The sequence below is a fragment of the Rissa tridactyla genome, chromosome 2, assembly GCF_028500815.1.
Source record: "Rissa tridactyla isolate bRisTri1 chromosome 2, bRisTri1.patW.cur.20221130, whole genome shotgun sequence".
In the NCBI taxonomy this organism is placed as follows: Eukaryota; Metazoa; Chordata; class Aves; order Charadriiformes; family Laridae; genus Rissa; species Rissa tridactyla.
The window spans coordinates 120848540-120874702 of NC_071467.1; the positions used below are offsets into that span (position 1 = coordinate 120848540).

The window sequence follows — 26163 nt, forward strand, 5'->3', positions numbered from 1 at the left end:
CTTCATCCAGTATCCCCATGTCGCCTGCTCTGCGTTGTGTCTCTCAGCTGTGGCTGCAGTAGGGAGGTGAACGCTGGCCAGGTGAGAATAGTTCTGTGCAGAGAGGGATCATGTGTCAACTCAGCATTGTAAAGCATGAATCAGCAGATGAAAAAAAAAGCTACCAGTGTGTTCTTCACGGCTTGTAGGTTTGATACCTGCATAAGAATAACAATAGTGTTGAACAGCAAATTTGATACATGTCTTGCAAACGGGTCTCTGAGGTAAGTCTTAACAACTTTGCGTTCTAAACTAAAAAGCCCTGTTATGAAAAAGTGGACTGTGCCTGGCAAGGTCTTTTGCAGTGCTTTGTTCTTGAACAGTAACACTAGTGTTAATGCTTTTCCAAAATCAGACACAGCTTCCAGAACTTTGATACGGATTTTAATGTGGTAAATGCACACAGAACATCTGTGTGTTGTGTATCTGTTCCAACTGCAGCAGCTGACAACCATCTCTGCTATATCAGGAGGAGTGTTTTGGAGAATTAACATACTGAGCAGCCTCTACCACCAAACATGTTAGTGAGACACAGTAGGTACTCCTCAAATGTCCATCCCTTTGCCACCAATATGTGTGTCTTTACCCATGGCTGTATAGCAGTGTTGACTGGATGAGCTGGACTATGCACCACAACCAGACTGCTCTTTCAAGCCCATTACTAGCCATCATTGACAATGCCATGTACTATTGTGATTGTCCTAAACAAAGGTACCAACCTGGTGGTGTGACAAGGGCTGGTTGTTCCATCATTTCGAAGGTGACCATCACTGCATGGGGGAAAACTTGCAATTCCTTCAGCTGCAGAGAGCCATACTTATCTAAGGACTGCTGGACGGAAGATATTACTATGCCGGCTGAAATATTTTCACTGGTTTGCTGGTGATGGCAGTAGAGCAAAATTCACGGCACAGGACTGCTTCTTTCTCAGCCAAAATAATCATCTGGTGGCATTGATGTCTCAGGTCACACAAGCATATTGGCAACATACCAGTTTTGTTAGTTCCAAGCAACAAACAGCCTCTTTACCTGATTGTGAGAGCACATCTCAGGTGTCAGCTGAAAAACACATCTTGCCAGAAAGTGATTTCAGGGGGACTAGGAAACCAGGTATTCCTATAATCACCAACACCAATTGATCTTCTGCTTTGGCAGAACTGGCGTTTGGATAATTTCCTGACAAGTGCTCTTAAGAAAGTCAGCGACTTGCATTGAACTTAGTAGCCCATGCACGGATAAAGGGTCTTGCTCAATAGCACGAGCTGCCTTGAAGAGTCCATATGTTACTAACCTCAAAGCAAGAAAATGGATGAATCAGACCTTCAGATTTTGAGAAGTTCAGGAAAAGTAAGGGTATACTTAAGAAGACAGGGGTACTTGCTTGTGGATTACAAATATGTGAGTAAACAAAACAAGTCCCAAAATAAACAGACACAAGTGAGGGCCAGAAAAACATCTTTAGTCTCCACTATGGAAAATTGTGACAGAAAATGACAAAGACAAAATTACATATCAGTTTACCAATGTAATAAAACTTTGAAGAAGAGAAGAACAACGTTGCAGGGGGAGTAGTCCTTCTGTGCAACAGATGGGGACAAATAATTAGCTTGGTGTCTATCATGGGCACATCCAACTGGAACTGGATTAGGAATTAACTGTCATCTGTGCTATTGTTCAGTCCCTCCCTGTGATACTCTACACAGTCCATACAAGTATCTGCCTTCTTAAAATAACCCATATCAACATTTTAAAGTCCCTGGTTGGCTTTGGCTGCACTTCTAAATTGAAAGGTACACCATTTAAGAGAGTGAAGAGTCAGCCTCATCATGATGCATTAATAAGTCAAGGCCAATAAATCTGAAAGTACTTCAGTAATTTAGTCTACACTGGTATCATAAAGTTAATTTAAAGCCAACAATGATTACTGTTTCATGTGGAACGTAGCCAAGATGCATAGGAAACAGTAAAAAAACTGATATAAAAGACTGTAGACAAAAGTCCTCCCAACTTGTCTCCCCTAAGTTCTTATCTTCTGCTGCAAAAATATGGTAACACTATAGATGCCACTGCAGATCTCATGCTATTCAAATGTTCTTTTGATGCTTTCAGTCAAAGGTATTACAAGTCATACATATCTTTTGTTTTATTAAAGAATAGCGGTGTCATACCTGTCATAATTCACATCTTCAAATTTAGGTTGAATCGTTACAAGAACTTCTAAGTTCTGGCCCCATCACATGGATAAAACAGCTTTTCATTTTAATTTAGAGTGCCTGCTTTCAAGTCTGCAGTCCTAATAAGATGGTCTAACCTGCTCGTAGCACGTTGGTCTCTGCACACCAGCAGCTGCCCTTTTATTTCTTCCAGTAGACAACAATTTGCTAGAGCTCTGGAAGAAATTACTCCCACTGCCAAGGGTTTCTAAGTAATCATGAGAGCCTCCACACAGCTAAAATAATATAGCGTCCTTAAAAGTCTAAATGAAAGCTGACCACCATATGAATGGCAATAACATAGTGAGGGAAGGCGGCAGGTAAGCAGTTTGATAAAAACAGTAGGCAAAGTAAGTGGATCCAGTGGATTCAGGTCTAATTTACGTCATGCTTGGTCACAGCCTGTACAAAAATGAGGCCTGTAACTCAATATTCAGCATGAATCAATGGTAACAAGTATCCATTGCTATTTAGGACCAGCTGGAGGCTGCTGCTTTCAGGCTGGCCAGAAGCTTTAAATCTTTTTGCCAAGGTTTCCTTTGTGCACTAGACCACGAGAGGAAGGTGTCCATTTGTGGTGTTACATCAAACCAGTGCCTTGGTTTCACATTGACTTGCGCTCCTGACAGTAGCCGGGGATGGGTATTGGAGGGCAGTATCCACCTCTCTGTTTAGTGAGATTCCAGTTTCCTCACATCCTTCTGCATTCTACAAGAAAAGCAATGTTTGCTATGCCAACTATTATTCCCCATGGAAAAATACACCCCCCAATTTACATTAGCACTTCAGAACAATGGCAGTATCCACCTCTGTAGGCTCTTCATGAATCTCTTGAGGGTGAACCCTTTAAAAACATGTTTTTATATATGCTTTCTACAGAATTTCCATTTCAACAGCACACCGCTATGTTATGCTGACTTTATTTTCCCTCATTTCAGCTCCAAATGAAACACTTCAGCTGTTAGCAGAAAAACAGCAGTTTCTTAGTGGCATAAGGAATCTGTGGGAGTGAAGGAAGCAAGACATGCCATATATAACATTCCTCATCAGTCTAGAGATCTTTCATCCAATATTCAGCAATATGACCTTTTTCCCCCCATACCCTGACGAATACCTCACCCTGCTCCTTGATCTAAGTAAACCTCTGAGAGCAGTATTCCCCACTTGAGTTTCTGACACATGAAACTTGCAGAACATTGCTGGTTATTCCACAACAGCGTCTCCAACCCATCACTTTTTTTTTTGTAACGAGAAGCATCTGAAAACTCTGATGTAAAGTGAAGAGGTGTCAGATAATATGGACTCAGACACTGCTGCAAAAGGTCACGGTGAAGAGGAGGAAAGAAAGTTGAACAACACACGCTAATTTCTTAGCAGGAAGAACTCAAAGGAGCTGAAGAACCACAGAGCAGCACAAAACTTACTGTTAAAATGAAAAGAAAGTTAGAATTGTGTCAGCCCTGTGACAGGTGTACTGTCAATAATGAAGTGTTCTTTCCTAAAGCAGAATTGCAGGCTGACACCTAAATAGGTTTGAGACAACTTGCGGTTTCTTTTAAGACAGTCCTGGTTAATTCTGCATTTTTAATGAAAGCTTCATTCACTGCTAATGCTGGGAAGAGTTGCTGGAGAGAACCTCACTGTAACTGCAGTCTTTACGACCCTAACCTGCACTGTCTGGTTTGCTGGACAGATAAGGGACTTGGAGTGCCGTGGTCTTTGTGATTCCTGCACTTTGCAGGAACTTGAAATCAAAAATATGTGCAAACCTGACAAAAAGGTACCAACACAAGGATGTGTAACAGCCCAAGGGAAAAAACAGAATTTGTTACCTTATCCACACAACCTGGATTTAGACATGGAAACTGGGCAGCATGCTCAAAAATCAAGTACAAAGGAAAATAAATGGCCAAGCTTTGCCAAGCAGAAATGTCTACAATGCGGTCTTAGCCAGAGACACAAGCTGTCCAGCTCCCAAACTATTTGATTAATGAGCATTCTGAAAATAATAGCTTTTGAGCGATGTTTTTTTAAATTTTTTAGTCTTAAGCTTTTGCAAAATATGCAGGCATTCCGTATTTAATTTTCAGACTGGCAGTGGCTTAATAGTGTTCAATTTATTCACAGATAAGTGCTCAACATTGTGCATTGCAGCATTTACGCTTGTATGCATCTATTGTTCGTGGATTTTTGACAATCTTCATTTAAATTAGTAATAAAGCGTTCCTAAACATGGCTGAATTTGTCAGATTGTTTGTCAAGTAGTTCCAGTACCATCACCATAGAGGTTTCTGGAAACCTGAGCTATTTGGGACAGGGAGGTTAATTTAAATGAGTTCAACAATCTAGAGAGGGCGAAAAAAAAGGTTACTGATTTTCAGAATTGAGGCATCCATATTCAATGTTTGTAAAATGAATGAAAAACATGGTTTCTGAGTCAAAGCCGCTTTTTATTTAAAAAAATTGAAGTTCAATTAGAGTAAAAGGGGTTTGAAAAAATGTGGAGGCCAAAATAGAATAACATGTTTTGATGCAACTTAAATAAAATGCTTTTGCGTAGTCTAAAAGCTTTCCAGCATTTTCCTTATGATTTTGTGGGATTTATTTTTTGTCAGATTCCAAGGTAGGGGTTTTGTTTGTGTTTTGAGGTTTCTATGTGAGTCCACAAGACTTTATTTTTTTCTAAAGAAATCTCAAAAATTCTCATGAATTAGTAAATTATCCTTTCCTTTCAGCCTTAATTAGAAACCTATTTAGCAAGGGCCATGATATGAGGGTAAATTTCATTACATCCCAACTTAAGGGAAATAAGTTACCTGCTATCCAGGTGACTTTTCCACTAAGCTGGTCATAAGCATATGGAAGTATGGTTATGATTTCTGCAATAGTCTCCTGGGTGCCATCACACTGATGGACAACTGCCTTTCTGTATGCAGGTGCTCGTCACTGTGTATGTACAAGCAATGGAGGCACTGTGCAGTGGGGAAAAATATTTTACTATAATCTGCCTCAGCAAAAATATTTTAGACCATTTATTTAGTTGATGTATCCTCAAAAATGCTGTTGCTGTAATCTACATTGCGATGTATGGTAGAGCTGCTTATTTTGCTTGTTAAAAACCTTGAAGAAATTACCTGAGAAATAACACGTTCCTGGTGCAGGAAATTCCTAGACAGCTGTGTTTTAATAATCCCGCATCCGTGATGGTATCTGCTAAATAATTTATCTGGAGTCCTGCAGAGGGAAAAGATTAATACATAGCCAAGTGCAAGGAAATGTCCTCAGTTAGAGGCTTTGAGTGGCATCAGGTAGTGCCACACTGATCATGTGTAATCACCTCTGCAGTCCAGAATTTCTCTCTCCTTTCCCTTTATGGATTGACTTTATGGACTGATGTTAAGAGAGAGGAGGAGGGCTGAGCAGAGGGTCAGCTACATATTCGAAACTTAATCCAGGGTCTGTGGCACACCCATGGTTCTGCCACCACAAGGGAGACAGCACAGAGGCAGGCTGAAGCACAGCTGGCTTTACTCACCTGAGTGGAGAATGAGTTCTGAGCATTTGGAGAAACTCTGCTTTAAAAATATCTGCTGTTGGCTTTGCCTCGAGTGATGATTTCCTGTTTGTGAACCATCACTGAGCTGCTCAAAGAACTTCTCTCCTTCACATTGTACTGTAAGCTAGTTTAAATTGTGATATGTTGTTCAGAGAGCTTAGGAAACAACCCAATACTTCTGCATTCATTGTGTTTCCTGTCCTGCCTTCAGGATAAATTTTAACGCTGTTCTTGGTGAATCAGGATGACAACGTGTAAGAGACACCTGCTTTGAGAGAACAGCAGCCATTGCTCAGACAGTATTATTTTTTGGATCATTGTGCACACTTACTAGACTTGGCCTTTCCTTATTGGCCTGAACTGTTGTCTACGTCTTTCTTAAATAATAGGCTGGGTGCCATAGCTCTGAACCAGATAAATTGTTTGTATAGTGTGATCCTGAAAGAGGTATAGCAACAAAAGCATCCAGCCCATGCTTGCATGTGAGGTTAAAATACTGTATTCATAGCTCTGGAAAAGAATTGTGACACTTCTTTTGCTATAATTTCAAATGCATTTGGAATAAAGAAATAAAATCAGTGAAGACGCACACTGTTGGAAGAATCAGCCTGTAATACATAAACATGCATCGCCATCCTTGTTGCTCTTGAGATGCAGTTAACACAAAATACAGAAAGCCTAAAGGAAGAAGAAAGGTTCTTGAATAACAAAAAAAATCATCAGTGAGTGAAAACTCACATAACCGCTCTTGACAGATGCAATTACCTTTGGCCTGCAGCTGGTCATGAGACTGGCAGATACCAGCTGGGCAAAGTGTGCCAAGAGACGTAGAGAGCAGACAGACAGAAGGGCTCTGGAGCACTTCTGAAGCGTATCTGACAGCCTTGCTCTTCTGTGTCTGCTCAGTGAGGAACATACGTCGTGACTTTCTGCATTATTTTCCATGGCCGAGTAGGGCAGCCTGAATGGCCCACGTAGAATCCTTTGTAAGAGGCAATTGATGCTTGGTGTAGACATAGCAAACTCCTGGCTGGGCTGAGCTGGCTGCAGGCTCTTCAGTGATTTTTTGCTTTAGACTTTTCCCATTATGGTAGAAGTCCTTTTTTATTTAACCTCTTAATAAGTAACGGTAGGCATCACTGCAGAGAGCAAGGCCAGCTTATGACAGGGAAATTCAATTTCTCTATGAGAAACTCTCTTTGGCAGTAATTAGCCAACTTATACCACTTCGCCTTTACAGAAGCTTCTCTGTAATCACATATTTGATCTATGGGTCTATTAGTCATAGACCAATTTCTGTGCTGTGCTGTGAAGTCATCTAAACTACCAAATATAACAGCAACATCCAAGAAATAAATCTTTTTCTGCAAATAATCCAAGTTCTATTGTACTGGGAGTAAACACGTTGCTTTCCATATGACTAGGACTGTTGACACTTATGAAGGTCCTGCAGAGATCTATAAAGTCTCAAAGGTGTGTAATTGAAGTTAGCTTCATATAAATGCCTTCATGAATCTGGAACGATAAACTTGAATTCAACTTTAAATTATGCAAATCACCTGCTTAACTCTCAGCCATATCTACTTTTTGCAAACCAAAATATATATATATATATGTTGTGCATTGCAAAACAAAAGTTGGGCTTCATTCAAGACAACTGAAGACAAAGAGGAGAATTAAGAAACTGAGCTTCAGAGCTAAAAAGATTAAAAGGAATCAAGCCTCCTCAGTGACCAAAGAAAGGAGTAAAAAGGAAATTGGATCAAATGCAGGCCAAAACAAAACTTAAAACCAGAAAAAAGCAACTGAAGAAAGTTTCAGTCCCCAAAGATTTGTCTTGTGGATACAGATCTGTAAGTGACAGACAGATAGAGGAAGCCTGGGACCTGAGACTTACATTGCCTTGCATTATTTGTGCATATGGAAGTCTTGTATTATTTTTCTCAAGTCACTAAAGATACAATACATTGGGTTTTTTAGAAAATCGGCATTTTTTTAATATTCAGAGTAATTTCTCTTAGCACATACCTCCGTGGTATTTTATCACAGACAGATTTAGAGAGAGAGACAGAGAGAGAGAGGGTGCAATAGTCATGAAATTTGTGAAAAAACAAGTGTCTTCAGTTTTTTTCTTATTAATTTTCCCCCAGCCTAATCTAATTTCTTAACCACCTTAGACTTAGACATTTCATACATTTTTATTTGACAGCAGGTCTGGGTTACTGCCTTGATCTCACTGGAGAATAAATTATTTACCCAGTAATCCCACGGCCTGCAACTGAGGAACTGTTCACCCAGGGGAACGGAGGATTCAGAAGAGGGCTGAGCTTATGCTCTCAGTGCTGTAGCACAACCTGCTTTCTCTCTCCTGCAATCTGAGATGCCGAGGGAGGGAGAGCAGGCATTTAAATCTCCTCAGCAACAGATCCCTCTTCTGTGCCTGGCATTGATAGCCCAATCCTGACACCATATTTATGTGATTTCTCATGTACTTTGGTGTTCTTTCTTTGTGCTATTTTTCCTTGGTTTTCTTGTTGTTATTGACAAGTTTGACTCCGGTTTTGTTATTTTGTTTCTGCAGGGAGTTCCAGCTGGGACTGTATTTCACACTTAATGGCTGAAAGCTTGAAAGATCTCTAGTTTAACACAAAAGAATGTAAAGCGTGTTTAACCGCAAGTCCTTTTGGAATAATTCTTCTGACTACAGCCTTCTTCTCTTCTTTCCATTTATCTGCAGGTGTCTCATGATTTTGCAATCAATTTCAATGAAGACAACCCAGAATGTGCAGGTAACATTAGGACGGGCTGCCGCATTTCTGCTGTGTGCAAAATGTGCTGGCATTTTTTTATTATACCCCCTGAGTATTGTTTAAAGTGTTTTTTAAAGAAAGCAGCTGGGAGTTGCAAAACCAGACAGACTCTAAGCCACCAGGCTTAGCTTTAGAAACCTTAGAAAGTGCCACATACTAATTTCCTGAAAAACAGATCCCCTTGAAAGTACACCATGCTGGACATTCAGCGCTTGAACTTCTCCAGATCACTAGCACTTCTGAAAACTAAAGCCTTAGTTTCTAGATTCATTCTAGATCTTCAGCTACAGCAACATCACAGGTTGTGTAGCTAAGAAAGGCAGGACATGCAAATGCAGGATGTGCACTTCTGTGATGAAAGACTCCCTCTGTGTAGAGCCAGTTCTTTGGCCAGACCTATAGCACCAGTAGCCTGCTGCAAGTCAGCCCAGCCATGTCCAACACCAAAGGGTCAGGGCAGCAACTGAGGACTACTGTAGTAGAAGGAAGCATACTTTCATGACAGCAAATGCAGCAGGAGGCTGTTTTAGCACAGTGTAAGATCTTGGTGTGTTCCATCAACAATCACTAATCCTCCGTAGTCGGAGGCCAGAGTCAAGTAGCAGATCTTGCTGCACGTCTTGTATTTGTAAGTGAGGTCTGCGGTGACTGATGCTTTCTTTCTAGCATCTCCTGCCACAATTCACACATTTCGTAAAAGGTGAAAATAACGGGACAACAATCTCTAAACAGTCAACAAGTAATCCCAGACTAAGACTTATTTGAGAGTCTTAGTCAGATGATCATTGCTGCCTAAAATCCACAGGTTGTTATTCTTCCTTATCCTTCTGCTACCTTCCAAACACTGAAATTAGTGTTTCAGAACACTCTTCCTGTTCAATTTTCCGGCTGCTCCATTCAGCCCTTCTCAAGCTTATCAGCGGCTTGCTTTCAGGCATAGTCAGCGGAGTATGTTCAGGATGAGAATTAAGATGCCAAGAAATGAAGTGAGGAAAAGGAGAGAGGACAAGCAATGCAAAGGAAAGAAACATTAAAAGAATTCAGAGTTCATGCATCTTAGATGCAAGACCTCTGGTTTCGGTTCAGTGGGCGTTCCTGCTTTGTTGTTGCGCTTGGGCTGTTGGACTGCCCCAGGCTCTGCAGGTCATATGCTTGAAATGTAATTGGGCGTTAAGTCCTACAGCTGCTTGATGTGCTCACGTAGCTTTTTACATTGCTTCTATGGAGTTAGAAGAAGCTGAAATGATATGTATGCATCTAGAGCTGCCTGTAAGCTTGTGAGCCAGTTTAAAGCGAGATTTTTGTCATACTGAGTGTCGGGGGCTGAGGCAGGGAAGGAAAACAGACCTCAGAATTTTGTCTGGACCATCATATTTTAAAATTTAGTTAGCTTGCCTGCATCTGAACACAGACACATTGGCATCTACACAGGGCATGATCTGTTTGAAACGTCACAGTTAACAATGGTCAGTATTAGGTGATAAGTATTATGCATGTAGTGTTCAAATGTAGCTTTGTTTCCCAGTCTAAACGCAGGACATTTCTGACCTTCTGCGAACATCAGGGAAAAAAAAACCCTAGCACTCTATGCAAAGAACACGTTTTTTATTCCCCCTTTGCTGCCTCTTTTGAGTCCAAGGCTAATTCTTTTATCATGCTGACATTGTTACAGAATGATTTGTATTGATTGGTGCTTGAAAAGGCTGTCTCACTGGAATCACTGTGAATCTCAGTGGAATCACTGGAATTCACAAAATACAGATATTCTCACCTTTTTTTCCCCTGTTACTATTTCCATTCTTGAAATTTTTAATATTTATAGCCTTATATTTAGTATATTTATAGTATATTATATTTATAGTCTTATACATAGTATTTAGTCTTTGTTGTCTGAGGAAGACAGTGACAACTTCTGATCTGAATGAATGCTTCTGCACATGCATGCATTTTACATGCATCTAAAACCCATATTTATATGCATACACTGTATTTCATCAGAGCTATTGAAAGTGGATTCCAATTAAAAATGTAAAGAGTTGAATCGTGAAGAAAAATGCACACTGGCGCTCCCTAAAATAAAGGGGTCCAACCAAATTAAGCTACAAAGTAATCCACTCACATATCCTATTGGATTGGAATATATAAGGACAGTAGATATTTCTAAAAGATATTAATCTGAGATAGCGAACAAGAAATTATGTTTCTAGAACATGTTTCTTTCTAAGATGAAAGCAACTTTCTGACATGAACCAGGCTAAATCTGCGTGGAATGCAGGTACTAAGGTTTATCTCGTATTATTTCAATGCATAAGAAAAAAGCTACAGTGTATCTTGTCATCATCTTAGGAAAGATTTATGAGGCCTTCATGCAAGATCAGTAAGTATATGTAATGAAATCCTTAGCAGGTTTAAAATTGGGAGTTAACAAAAGGTCAGTTTTGCAATATGTAATTCAGTCACTGAAATTACCAAGGGAAATTTTGTAACATTACTCTACATCTTAGCCAATCATTGCTATAACTGGAGCGTGTTCTTTTGTCTATGAGCACTGCAATGGAAAATTATGTTTGCAACTATCTATTGCGGAGAAGACTGCATTCTCCACCATTTTTTCATGCGAGGTTCAGGTGTACCGTTGTAAAGCAATTACAACTCCCCGTGATTTGTTAGCAATGGGTCTGCACCCATATATCCTGTAAACGTGGTTGAGTAAAACCTTATGAGCTAGTCTCAGTGCAAACTGAAACTGGCTTAGGATCTTACTGAAGTCATTTCACTCTTCAGCATCCTTTACAAAGCTCTTCTACTATCACTTTAGACCTCTAATCCTTTAGGTCTGGTAAGCTGGGAGCTCTGAATGCAGAGGCTAACGTGCATCACTTCAAGAAATCCTTCTTCTCAGTGACTGAAAATACCAATTTCCATTTTGTGATCTGTCAAGTGTGTCAGCAGAAGTCTGTTCTCCCTGGTCTGGCTATATATCCTGAAATGAAAAAGCCCAAAATAGCTAGTTCTCCATCAAAACTTCTTGACTGAAGCTCATTTTTCTGTAGACTGCAAAGCATCCTGCTGTTTCTTCCAAGATTTCACAGCTTTCGGTCATAGTCTAATTCAACCTGTGAGCAATTATGCAAATTCACCCTGAAAAATTATTCTCTCAGCACAGAGGAGTCAGGTATTTGAAAAGATGTTGAATTCCTTGACAGCTCTAGGTTGTAAGTACAAAGGGCAAATTAGTTGGTAACTACCATGATAAACAGAAATAAATATTTATCTGAAGAGGAAGAGAGAGAAGTGTTGAAGTGTTTTTAATTTGTGTCTACCCTTTTAGCATGAATCTTAGCTGTTGATCAGGAAGTGATCAATTACACCTTGCACTGAGAAGGATGGAAGCTATTGCATTGCAAGCTGATACCTGGAAAACAGACATTAACAACTGCTGGGAAGGAGAGGCATGCTATAATGAATTATATTTTACGAACTAGATTCAAGACAGCTGGAGACAGCTTCTCAGAAATTATCTGAAGTTGTTAGTCCTTGCTAATCATGGGATATTTTGTATTTATTCATTAAGAACCTGACTTTTATTTACATTTGAAACAAGCACGATAGCGGTGATGTGCTCCACATTCATTTGCCTTTTGTGTGGGTTTTCATGCCAGGAATACAAGGTGTCGTGGAGGCCTACCAGAGCTGCCTTCCCAAGCTGCAGCTCTATGGGCCAACAAACATTGCTCCCATCATCCAGAAGGTGGCAAAATCAGCATCCGAGGAAACCAATACCAAGGAGGCCTCGGTAAGGGCGTAATGCTGTGTTTGTCCTTTTTCTTGTCTTATCATGGATCTCTTGTAGGCCATCAAAACAAGGCCTTTTCATGTATGTGAATCATGCCTTCACAGTTTTTACTAACTGCCTTCACGGAAGGCAGCCTGAGTCTGTGTCAGCTGGAGCACTGTTTCTAGCCTTTATAGCTTCGATAGTCACAACTTTAAATTCTTCCCCCACTGTTTCCTGCTTTTAGAGCTGCTTTACTGTAACACACCCAGTTCTTCACTGCGGAAATATAAATGGCACGCTAAGGTTACACAAATTTAGGGGCCAAGCCCTAAAGTGTTGATCATACAAGAAGAGGAGTTCAAATGTTTCCCTACACAGACTACCCAATTTCAAGTCTCTAGCAGAGGCTGTACTAAAACTTTTTTGTTCAACCAGGGGATTTTTCCAACCATTCCTTTGAAAACTGTAGTGATACAGTTTTCAATTTGCTGTTACTGACATGGAGTATCATGTCCCTTTTAGAAATTGGGAGACAAGTCTGCTAGCCTGCATCTGATACACGACCCATGACAGATTTCTTGGGCTAAAAGACTCGTGTTTTAAATTTATGCCTTTGAAAAGCATTAGGCTTATTTTTCTCCTGCCTTCCAGACAGAATGGGAGAAAGGAAGAATGAAAAAATTGAAGTGAATATGTGAGCAAGTAGGTCTGAAACATTTACAAGAGTAGTGCTGTGGGAGTAAATGATGTAAGAGAGAACTTGTATACTGCAGCAAGAAAAATGCCATATAGGAACAGAATAGAGCTGTACATTGGCCTGCATCTCATCACCAGGCTTAGAGCTTTCTCTAAGCCTTCTTCACGTGCTGAGCCTTTTTTTAAGTCCTATTAAGGCAGCAGTTCCCAAACATTACTGTTCATGAGTCTGGGCTTGTGATTGTCACTCCACTGCTGTTTCCAGGGTCTTGATTGTATTTAGGGTCCCAGTCCTAACATGCAGAATCGCTGTGTTTGAGTTTCCATACCCACCTAACCCTGGGGTGGCTCATTCTGTTCCCAGTGCTGCCTCTGAACTAGTATGCCATATTGAGTAAGTTGCTTCATTCCTCTTGACCTACGCTTCCCCTCTTTCTGTTTGAAAAACAAATTTATTTATAGGAGTAGTCTTCAAGATGAAGTTTTCTCCCTGCATGTTTTGTTTTATTCATGGCAGGAGGTGGTGAACAGAAGACTTTGAATTTATGTAGCTGCATATACATAAAATTTAATGATTAGTTTGTTGGTATTGCTCATGCAGAGTGACCAAATTCTATGTTCTGTTCATTTTTCCTATTAATGCATGTTTGTTAAATGACTCCAGCTGCCTAACAATTCATAAAGGATCCACGTAAGAGTCACTCTTTCCCAATACCAAATGAAGATATGTTGAAGCCCATGATCCAGTTCAGTGGGCTTTGGAGTTTTGGCGAAGAAATGACAAGAGCACAAAATTGTTTGCTCTCCTTTAGAGAATGAGAAAACCTCTCTTCGGGGCTCTGTATGGAGTGTTTGAAGATGGATATATTCCTCCCTGCACATGCCCTTGTCCGCCTCAGGGACCCCATTACTCTGCAGAACGCAGCAAACCTGCCACGGTGTGGTGCTTCTCCCGCAGGCAGCAGTGGGTCACCCTCCAGTTTGCAGACGGCTGCACCCATCCCACTTGCCTGTTAGCAAAGCTCCTCTGCAAAGTGCTGTCATAACCTCCATGACAGCTCGGCTACAGGCTTGTAATGCTTCAATACCCCATTCCTCCCTGCCTCCCACTGGTTCCCAAAGGGGAAAAAAGGGAAAAAAAGGGAAAAAAAATGTAATTGGAAACTGTCAGCAGAAGTGATTGTGCAGCAGATGGAAAATAGGGCTAGTGAGGATCTCAGGACTATTCCAGACTTCCCAGCCAAAGTCCTGACTCTCCCAGCCCTATCAGCTAGAGACCCCCTTTTCTACATCTCTCTGCTCCCTCCAGCTCCTGGAAGTTACCTGAACTACAGCTAAACTCCAGAAGAGGAGAAATTAGTAGCTGAGGAGGTTTGGATGGGAAACACACTTAGCCTTTGAGTGACTATAAAGGCTCTTTTCTATTTAAAAAAGTCTATGACTGAGTTACCAGAAACACTTTTATACTGGAAAAGGGCCAGCAGCTTTGGAAGATTAACTAATGATATAATTTTTCACTTCTTGTCCAACAACTTCAGCAATATTTCATCTTGCTGATTCTGACGGATGGCGTCATCACAGACATGGCTGACACCAGAGAGGCCATTGTCCATGCCTCTCACCTTCCCATGTCAGTCATCATCGTCGGGGTGGGGAACGCCGATTTTAGTGACATGCAGATGCTGGATGGCGATGATGGTATCCTGAGGTCTCCCAAGGGCGAGCCTGTGCTTCGAGACATTGTCCAGTTTGTGCCATTTAGGAACTTCAAACATGTAAGCTGACTTTTCCATCCATTACGCAGAAGGGTGAATGTATATAACATATAGTGAATGGTCCCTGGGGTTGGGCCTAACTTGGGATGGGCATGAAGCTTTTAGTAAACCTATGGCATTATTGTTTCAGAAACAGAAAAAAAAATGGATACAGAATGAAATGTGCTCCATTTGTGAGATGGTGAGGGTGGGAAAAGAAGAGATGGGGCAGAATCCATGCGCTTCTTGTGGTGCCAGTCCTTACCTCTGTTTTCACCCTGACTTTAATTTGTTTGCCCTCCCTTACTTTTTTTTCCCTAATGTCTCTTTTCCATTCTCTTTGCATCTGTTCTATTAGGACTACTGTATTCTGCTTTCCACCCCTTAATTTCCACAGGCAGCTGAAATGGCTGTGGATTTGTACTCACAGTGTTCCCCAGGAAGCTGTTTCCTTATTGAAATTCAGGTTCCTAGGTTCTCAAAGGCAGGAATATCCACCCACAGCATCCTGGTTGCCTCCAAACCCTTTACCCAAATTCTGTACAAGAAAAAATCCAAGGAAGTGCTATTACTAAGAGCCTCCTTGTGTTGTCAGCCAGCTGTCCCTGTTCCAGTGTGGTGTAGGAGACACTCTAAGAGTGGAAAGGAGAGACCCAGCATTAAACTGCCAAATTTGAAATAATCCCTTGGCCATGTACTTTACTCCTCAGTGACCTGCCCTACATTGCAGCATCTGCCCCAGGGACTTTTTCAGCAGCTGGGTAGAGACAGCGTCTGCCCACAGGAGGAGCTTTCCCACACACAGCCAGGTTTTCCAGGGGCCTTTTCCTCTGTATGAAGGCATGAAATGGCCGTTTTGTTCCTATGTGATACTGATCGCATCCCTTTCCCTCTGTTTTTCCATATTTCTCTCCCTTCCTTCCCCTCATTCCTTCTGTTATATTTAAGTGGTTCTCCGGACTGTTTTTTTGCTCAACCGTGTTTAGGAAGGATATCCTCGATATTTGATTTGAAATTTCTTTACTGCATAGCGTAACTGACTCATTCTCCTCATGAGATTGCCCTTTCCAATCTGCTCTCATACACTAGTGATGCTTAGATCTGAACTTGTCACACAGAAGTTTTCAATTCTGGGCTGGTTTTGGTCTGCGTATGGGCTTGCGGTGTTTACATTTCTTTAGTTTTTCTAGGCTTTTTGTTACCACAAGGGACTTTTTTCTTTTTGCTACTTCCAAAATACCTTCATTTTATTTTCCTCAAGAGTTACTTTTTTTTCTCTCTTCAAATTACAATTCTACCATATTTCTCTTACATCTAGACACACTTCTTACTGTCGCAAACCCTACTGAGGAGTAAGAGGAACAGACTTGTTCCTCTTTTCCCTCTACCTTTATGTAAAGAATGGATCCTCATACAAGGTAAAACTCACCTTGTGCTATAAGCTTGGTGGCACCATGCCAAATGGCTGCAGATTTGCCACTGAATTGTCGATACATACATTTCTATGTTGACAGTGCCACTCAATCACCTCTTTGCTGGAATAAAGTATGAGCTCGACCTGCTCATAGCCCACAATTCTCCTTCATCAGATAATCACAAGTGTGTAGTGCTGCACTGTAGTCTGTTGTGAAAGTGTCGAGAGGAGAGTTATTTATGGGCTAGTGCTAGACCTACTTTCAATTAGTTGAAAATATGTTGCTGCAAGGAACTGGCACAGCCAGCTGCATTTGTTATTTTTAGTTTCACTTTGTGATTTTGTATATATAAGTTGAAATCATCCTTGATTGAATAGATTAACGCTGACAGTTGCAGTCCTGGGCGCTGAATATATTGTGCCTCTGGTGTTAACTTGCGAGCAATTCTATGTGTGATTTTAATTGCTAGCATTGGTCAAATGGCCTGCATTTTTAGCTGGTTTTGATTAACTTCCCCAGTACTAGGAGAGGATAGCAATTTTAAAAATTTATCGCTCTTGTTAAATAGTGGTATTTTTCTCCCCCTTTCTCTCAGTAGCAGAGATAATATAGATATAGAGATAGATCATGTATTTGCTATATCAGAAAAGTCAATATATCTTATGCAACTTGATATTTAATCTGTTTATTGTGATCTTTCAGCATTTCAACAAATGTCAGTGTAATGGATGAGTGCCCTTAACAATAGCCACTTCTGGTTGACTTTCTTTATTGTCATATCCCAAATAATCTCTCTCTCTGAACAAAGTGACATTCACAGCTATGTTGCTTACTTATCCAGAGCGCAAACAAAAGACCATGCCTTTTGCATCAACTAGTAAAATAATTTTTCATGGTAAAAACGATTGCGATGTTATGATTCAAACTTATTCTTTTCCCCACAGAAAAATACAGATTTAACCCTTTTTGGAGATTTTGGTTAGATCAGTTCTGATCACACACAAGAATTACCATAAATCAGCATATTACATTTCACAGCTTTAAGTAAAATATGTATTTAGTTTAAAATCACATCCCTTTTGTCAATGTACCTTGTGTTTAGTTTTGGTATTTTGTTCAACTACTAAATAGAAAAAAAAAGTTAAAGGATCTTTTTAGAAAGACTACAAATCAAGTTGTATAAGATTTATAAATTTCTCTGATAAATTGAGTATTTATTTATGCCTAAATCTGTATTACCTCCACTACTGATGGAAGGAGGGAAGAAAATGTTATTTGTGAGCAATTATTTTTTGTTTTGCCAGAACAGTAAACCAAAATTCATTTGGAGTCAACTCAACACAATATTTTTTTTCATTACTTCTATTCTCAGGTCAGCCTGGAACTCAAAATCTTTTATCTATCCAAAGAGATCAAAAATAATATATCCAAAAGCTGCCCCTGTGAGAAAATTAAAAGGAGAGAGAAGGAAGTTGTAAAAATAACCTATAGAGTGAATCTATATTTATTTTCTAAGTTTGACTTCAGAGAAGGTTCCGATCCTGCAGAGCCCTCATACAGGCATTTAACATATTTCAATTAGTTACAATTATTCACATACGTAAAACCTCATACTCACTTCAGTGTTTTCCTAGCTCAAGACCCAATGTAGACAGAAATATTTACTGTAGGGCTTTAATCTCCTGCATGATGTGGTGTATCAGGAGTACTTCAGTAAAGCATCTTTTTACTCTCATTTTAAGGAATAGCTTTGAAGCTATCAAAATAATAATAACAATTGTAGTGATTCTTGGCAAATCCTGTAGTTGCAGAGGCTTGATAAAATCAAGGTAACCATTACTGTTTAAAAAAAATGTCCCATTGTATTGTGAGTGACATATGCAATTTATTACAGGGGAACATAACCAAGGGAAAATCTTTTCCCTGAACCCAAGTGAACTTCTTCTCTCTATAATTATCACCACTCCAGCAATGTGAGTGTCCTTCACCTCAACAGTAGAACGGTGATGCTCACAATCATTGAAATGTAGTTGAAGAAAATCACTCATCTCAGTCCATTCAGAGTCATATTTTAAAAGCTGAAATTCTCTGCCTTTAGGATGCGTGATATATTTACTGTGCACAAATCTAATGCCACAGGTAGACTGTATTCCACTCTGCGTTGTATTTAATCATAAAGGCTAACAGCTGTGACTTAACACATATATCACAAATGAGTGTGGAAAGCACAGCTCTGAGCCACTGCAAGGAGCAATGTTTTGCACTGTGCATTGTAATTAAAGATTAAGCATGGTGAAGCTATGGAACTGAATCAACAGTCATTTGTAATATACACCAATTATCATCATAGGGGATTATTTTCCTGCTGCTGGCTGATCTGATTGTTGTGCATTAGCCATCAGTTGAGAACTATTCGTCTTGAGGTGTTTATTGCTAGGATGCTCTTCAAGCACAGCAGTTAAACACTGGAGAAAACATTACAGTAAAACATTAATGTACGTTCTGTGTTAAAAACACAGCGAGGTAACTCTTACAAGGCACTGCTGAACTGGGGCTGGATTTTCCTCAGAAGTTACAGGGTCTGATTCTTACTTATACAAATGCTGCTTTGTACCATCTGGTCTAGAAGTGAGAGTGCTTTACCACCACAGAAGTATGTAAGATGCAGGTGGCCTGGACCACCAGACAGGAAGACACCCCTAACCCCAGTTTTGGGATGGTCCCTACTAGAAAGAGCCCCCAGAAAAAACAGACAACACCGGCACGATGAAACTGTATTGTACTGTAACACAACAGTTGTCCATGTTCAGACTGAAGCATGGAGTCAACCCAGCTAGCCCAGAGCAACTCTGTGTTGGGCCACAGGTAGCCTGTGAGCCTGCGGGCATGATAAATGTTTTAGCTTAAGCCGCAGTGAGGGGCTTCTTACTTCACATGGACACTGGGCGAGGAGCTTGTAGCACAGTTGACTCCTCAAGCAAGCAGTGATTCAGCCGTGCATCTTGAGCCCTGGCAGAGCCTCTTCTGAAGGGCTGACCCTTTGGTCAGGAGGAATAGATGTGGCATCAGAAGAGAGAGAGAAGTGGCGACAGGAGGATGATGCAGAAAGATGAGTCTTGGCCCAATTTTCAAGACACGGACTACACATGAGCCAGAGAAGCTGGTGGCAAGCACTCCTGCCCAGCATTTTTAAAAATAGAGCAGAGTGAAGTTTCCTGATTTCTAGTGCTTGTGTGTGCAGTGGTGGCCCCAGGAGTCTTCCCCCACTCCCTGGTTTTACCCTTTATGTAGAGTTGTATTTTTGGTAAGATGGCACAGAGGCAGGCTAAGGTACATATAGCTTTGGCACACTGGGAAGGAGATTAAAAAACCGTAATTCTCAGTAGCAACATAGAAATCAGGCATTTGCCTGACTCCAAGGAGTATTTTCTACTGATTTCAGTGAAAACAGGTTGAGGCAAGAACAGGGCAACTGTGGAAAACCATGAATTTCACTTTGAAGGATTAAAATAAATGGGTTCTGTTGCTGTGTAACACCTGAGAACAGTTGCTGCGCTGTCACGCAAAGTATGGGCTCTGCTTTGCCAGTTTGTTCGTGCAGAAATGTTCCATGCTTTTTTTGCCTGTACAAATATTTTTGGTATAAATCTCACAGCAGGGAAACAGCAGTTCATTTTATTTGTTACTAATCACATATGTGACTCAAAATACCAAAATACAAAAAATAGTTTTGTTTCTAGTTTTGCTAGCGTTATCTTTGTATTTGTAGCATTGTAACATTCGATACTGGAATTTATAATAGCCCAGGGGCTCTCTGACCCCTGGATTAGCCTGCCTATTAATAGTTTATCATTTACATCCTGTGTAAGCATAATTTTAAGATTCTGGAAGGATATGGATCCCACCCCATGAAACAGAGTAGGGCAATAAATAGCCAATACAACTACTTTGTGACGTGGTAGTTTTGCAACTGGCTGACAATATTACAGACAGGGAGGGGGGAAGTGTTCTTTAGTGTGGGAAAAAATAATTGGTGTGCAGAAGAAATGTGACCCAGCCACCAGATGAAGAATTCCCATGCATCATCTGAGCTGCAATCTGTGAAACATGGCTCTACTTGGAGATAAACATATTAGTTAAAACTTTTCGTACTGATGTTTAAGCATTTGCATTTTTACTGCATTTTTGTGGTGGGCTCAGAGGGAACATGGTCAGGCAGGCTGGCTCCAGAGGGGCTGGAATCGACTCTACCCAAATACTTAGAAACAAGTAAATCCAAAACACAGGGCAGGAATGTGCTATTGAGCTGCATGGGAGCACAGGAGCCCGTTTTTGTCACTGCTGAATACAAGGGCTGAGGAAAATCCCTGCACCACGTGCAGGTAACAGTCACCCACAAAACACTGTCAGGGTGTGAGGCAGCAGCTGTGTGTCGTCAGTGGCAGGCATGGTGTCTCACTGCACTGAGGACTAGCCTGTGGCAAAAGCCAGTGGCCGTCTCTACATCCATCTCTACATTTCAGGGTCATCAGTTCTTAAGTCTGGTTGACATCCACCATTTATGTCCACCATTTATATCCACCACTCTTCTTTGCAGGAAGAGCTTTAAAGCCTCCACAAAGCCTAGGACTGAAGCTTTCTCATGACCATGGTTTCATTACAATGAAAACAAAAATATTTTTTATCCAATTAAAAACTTCCCCAGCTATTAAAACACCATGCCAGATACCGAAGAGCAGGATGGTGATGATGAAGGCCTCCCTTTTACAGTGATGTCCACTCGTGTCCAACTTGAGGCTCTGCAGAGTTCCTCACTGAGCGCTGATGAATGAAGTTTTTACAGCCCTTTTCATTATGATATGGTGCTCTCCCAGAGTGCAGGGAAGTTCAGTTACTCTGAACTTAAAATACGCCAAATGGACCTGAAAAACACGCAGGGCACTTTTGGCCTTAGTGTACTTTCAGGCAGCTACACCTACAAGCCCAAACTGACTCACAAAATGAGCTTCCAGCAATAGCGCCGCTCACTTTGAGTCTTTTTTACCTTCCATTTCTGTACCGTACTTCCTACCTTGATCTCACAGCACCAATGCCTCTAAAAACCATGACGCTTCTAGCACGGAGACAGGTTAACACTTGTGTTTTCTACCATTTCCTGCAGGCATCCCCAGCTGCTCTAGCAAAAAGCGTTTTGGCTGAAGTTCCAAACCAAGTCGTGGACTATTACAATGGCAAAGGGATAAAACCAAAATGTATGTCAGAGTACGAGTCTTCCAGGACACTAGCTCCATGAACCTGCCTGCATTCTTTTACAAAATTAAAAAAGAAAAATGCTACTGTCTACAACTACTGTACTTAAAAATGAAACAAACAAAATAGCACGTTTTGGTGATTTTTAACTAAAATAACCATTTTTTTTTGCATGTGTAGCCTAAAGGCTTAAATCTGTTAAGCGGTTGTATTGTTGAAAACTTTTTATGAGAAAAAAACATCCAGAAAAAAAAGTAAACTCTTTACATTACAGCATGTCGCCTTGAAATAAAAAGTTATCTGTATCTGTTTTTTATACAGGTTTGTTGAAATTTTGCTAAATTTCTTATCTTTACACTGTAAAGCATTTTGAAATATTTATTGAGAGTCGATAGCCAAAATGTCTTTGGTTTAATCTCCTATGAACTGAGAGATTTTTCAAAATGGCAGATGCATGAACTGTATTTTGCATGTTTAAAATAAAAACAACACGGTTTTGCAGCTGTTGTCTTTATTTCTCTCTCTGCCACAAGGCTGCCAGCTTTCAACTTCCATATTCCAAGAAAGCGGTAATAAAGGGTTTCAAGAGATACCTGGCCTGAACCGTGGGCATTTCTGATGTTAGCAGTTTATCACACGGGCACCCAAACATGCCCACTCAGTCTGTGGCCTGAGTAGCAATTTTTCAAAAGCCTGACACATCCAGCTGTTATGAAGAGTTCAGACCGTAGCTGTAAACAGATCTGGCTTGGAGAGCACGATCTATCCATCAGGATTGCATGTCTTAAAATATGCCTAATTAATCCAAACGATCTGTCTGGCTTTCGAATGGGTCGTATTTTAGCTGCCCAAATTTATAATCTCTTATGTTTGGGAATTCTTATTTTGTTTCATTTGTATTTCTTAATCTCACACCCAATATCCAACTTTGCATGAGATGTTTTCCAAAAGAAATTTTGCACGGCCTGATTTGATGACAACCAGTGATTTGTAACTTCATGCAAAAACAGATCACTTGGTCTTGTGTGATAGAAAAACTGGGTTTGTACCAAAAGAATATGCAAGCCACCTTTTTTTTTTGAAAGATGATACACAAGAACAGATAAGCAGTGGATTGATCTTTCCATTGAAATATTTATGTATATAAATGAAGAAATTAGATCATTGTTATTCTTAGTGTTTGAATTTTGGCTTCTTCGTTTGATAAAAGACAACAGTGAAAGATGTGACCTCTTAGAAGTTAAGGATAAAATTTGACCAAAAGTAATTCGTGTGGGATTGTCCGAAGGGTACGGCTTCAGATGAGTTATGCTCCCACTGAATTGAAAACATTCTTGTTACTAGTTCCAGAAGAAGCTGTTTTGGGCCGGTGATGAATATTTTAGAAAATCTCACCTGGGAGCAAGGGGGTTTGGGTTTAGAAGTATGTGTGTTTAAATAAGTTTGCAGGTAATGTAGAACTCTAGCTCTCTGATTCTCCTTTAGAAGTAACTTCCATGGGATCAGCTTTGATTGATGATTTTGTACCACAGAATGAAGGCAATGGGAGAGCCAGGATGCATGGGGCTGCCTTCCCAGCACATTCAGTTCTGTTCCATCTATATCCTGCAGCGCAATCGCTCAAGCTTGCTAGTAAAGATTCCTTCAGCTGATCGGATATTGAACACCAGCCAGTGTTACTTGGTCATAGGTATAAATTATCTGAAGATGTCCCGACTGAAAGATCTCAAATCCACATTTCCATTTAATGGTTGACTGTTCATTTGAGAGCTTACCGCAGCAGGCTGCACATCTCTCCCTCTGTGGATGTATTTCAGCTGAAAGCTACCGTGATTTTCCCTTATATCTCACACACCACTCTGCCAATGTATCTTATCTAAAACATCTCTAGTTTCTTATTCCCATTTCTCCCCTTTTTTCTTTCCTTCTCTATTCTCAGAAGGAGCATTTTCTAGCTGTTAAAGCACATGACTGAAAAATCTATGACTCCATGTTCTTTGCTCCTCCAGTATTTTATTTCGCAATCTTGGGCAAGTTGTTTAACTTTTCTGCACTTCAAATTCCTCATCTGTAAAATGAAGGTCACTGCCATGTATTCATAAATATCTTACAACAGTACTGGGGGACTTTTAATGTTTGAAAAGTGATTTGAGATCCTCAGAGGCATGATGGTTCTCTCGCCACGTAAAGAGTATTACTTTACCCTGGGGATGGATTTAGGGACGTAATGTACAGTTGAGGAGGGGTTAAGCCTTTTCTTTATTATTTGCCAGCCTGAAGGAAAGTAAAAGAAAGCTTTCATCAAGGAAAAACTAGGAATCAGATAAATTGTTCTTCTGGTTCTTTGGATTTTTTAAGTGTTATGGTTACATGGAATTGGGCAGTTACAGCTCTTCATTAGCAGAGGTGTTACGAGGTGCTTCTATAATGTAGCAGCACATAAAATGCAGAGATCAACATGTGGTCGTTCAATGGTTATTGTATGCTGAGCTACATAAATTATCAGTCTTTTTCATGTATGTAGGTGGTCAATACAACTGTCTCAAGAAAATCACACTTGCTGCAGATCTTTCTGTTTACTTCACACAATCCAGACTATAAATGTTGTCTACTTAAAAACAAATCATTATTAGTGGTAATATAGATCAGCAATTCTGTAGCAGCCCTTGAGGTACTTGAAAAGTCACCTCCATGACATTGAAAAATCAATGGGAAATCTCCTTCAATCTATACAGATTCCAGCATATAAAACAAACACGTAACAGTGTGGTGAGCTGGTGTAGGAGAATTCACAAAATGCAAAACTAGCCATATGGTAAAGGCTTTCTAATGAGGCTTTGAATGTTATTTTCATTGCTCCAAGCTACTCAGTACAATAAGACAGTATGGGCTTTGTGCAGGGTAATATCATTAAGTATATGAATATATCACTGAAAGGGCTTTTTTTCTCTTGTTTTATCTACTACGGGTTTTAGCGAGGCCATCTGCCTTTAGGCTGAAAAGCCATCAATTTTTCTCATAGATTTTTTTATGCAAATTTAAACTTCTACTGACTTTTGATGGATCATTTTGAATTCTGAAAACTCCTTTAAAATAAATTATGTCTTGTCCTTTTGAGGTAATTGATGATCTAAAATGTCTTCTCTGCATACTGCAATCCTGCCTTCCTTTTTACTGTTTCTCAAATCCGATTCAAAACCCAAAAGTCCATGAATACTCAAAGGTATTAATGATCCCTATTAGCCCAAAATACATTAACATCCATAATTCTTGAGCCAGATACTGAGACGAATTGTATTTTCAGTTGTGTAGGGCAAACTGAGCGTACAATAAGTTTTAAAAAAGTGCTAATACACTGCTAATTGCTTATTACTCTAAGGTAAAACCTACCTGTGTAAAGTCCTTACATGATAAGCAATATAGCGTTCTATAGCATTTGATGAAAGAGTGTACAGGTATGAAATGAAAACAAAATTATAATTATAATAATAGTATCTCCCTAAAACATGTCTTTTCTTTTAGCTTCCAAATATTAAAGGTACACAACTGATGACAGCCAAAAGGTTTACAGTTTGACCCGTTAGAGGCCTGCTGAGTGTAATGGAGAACAGTGGCGCGTGCCAAAGCTTGCTGCAGGTTGCAGAGGTGATATTCCAAAATGCACCAGTGGAAGGCCCTGGCCCTGAGCAGATTAGCATGGTAGAGCCCTGCAGGTCTGCAACACTCAGCTACATCCCTTGGGTTTGCTCACACACCAAATACTGTGATGGAAAGGCGTGTGGCTTATTGAGCCTCGTTGTATTGCAGTAAGATCTTTGCTGATGAGTTAGAGAGAGCTGCCTCCTTCAGCTTCGCTCTCCGGCTGCACAAACAGGACACGGCTTACTCCCAGGAAGAACCCAACTGGTTATTCAGATTGACCTTTCTCACTCGGGATTACGGGTCTTGCAGTCACCCCTGCTATGTAAATCTAAGCTTATCTCCAACTTTCCAGAGTGAAAGAGGTACTAGACGAACTACCTTTTTCTCCTAAGTAGCATGGACATTTCAGGCACAAAGCATTGGTACATTTACAGTCACATTTTTTGGAATGGGAAGGATGAGCTGGAGGCCTCCTAGGATAAGGTTAAATTTCTCAGGTTGGTTTTTTCCCTTTATTTACAGGAAGTGCCATTTGCCACAGAGAAAATACAGGTGTGTGCGTATAAAAGCTATGGGTAGTTTTTTGGATCGCAGTTTTGGGTGCGAATGTCAAAATTATGCTCACTGTTACCTACTCTGAGGTGCCTACAGCCTCTCTTGGATCTGGTTAGCTGGCCACAAGCCTCGAGTGCAACACACGCACACACATACCACAGCAGGGAAGAAAACAGAGAGGCAGGGTAAAGAGAAGAAGCAATGATGGACTTTGGCTGGCCACACTGAACGGTCACATATCTTTAAAAAAGATATTTCTGTGAAACCAAAAGGGAGCCTTGGGTTCATACCCGTTCACTGTCCTACCTAGTGCACTGTCAGCCGTGCTGGTGCCCTGCTTAGAAGAAAGGGTGAATTAATTCTGAATACAGACAATTGCCAGATCTCACTGAAGCCAGAGAGGCAGAGATACCAGCCCTGTGCCAGGCTGCCCAGAAATCCTCTGCCTGGCCCGC

General features: G+C 40.5%; 1 protein-coding gene across 1 annotated transcript in view; it reads left to right on the forward strand.

Moving 5' to 3' along the window:
* CPNE4 (copine 4) overlaps window positions 1-21732 on the forward strand; it is a 190627-nt gene extending 168895 nt beyond the window's left edge. The window contains exons 12-15 of the mRNA XM_054191382.1: window positions 8546-8597; window positions 12281-12414; window positions 14631-14867; window positions 21423-21732. Of these exons, the coding sequence (XP_054047357.1) occupies window positions 8546-8597; window positions 12281-12414; window positions 14631-14867; window positions 21423-21554 (555 nt within the window). The 3' untranslated portion in view covers window positions 21555-21732. The remainder of the gene's footprint in view (window positions 1-8545; window positions 8598-12280; window positions 12415-14630; window positions 14868-21422) is intronic.
* The last annotated feature ends 4431 nt before the right edge of the window (window positions 21733-26163 follow it).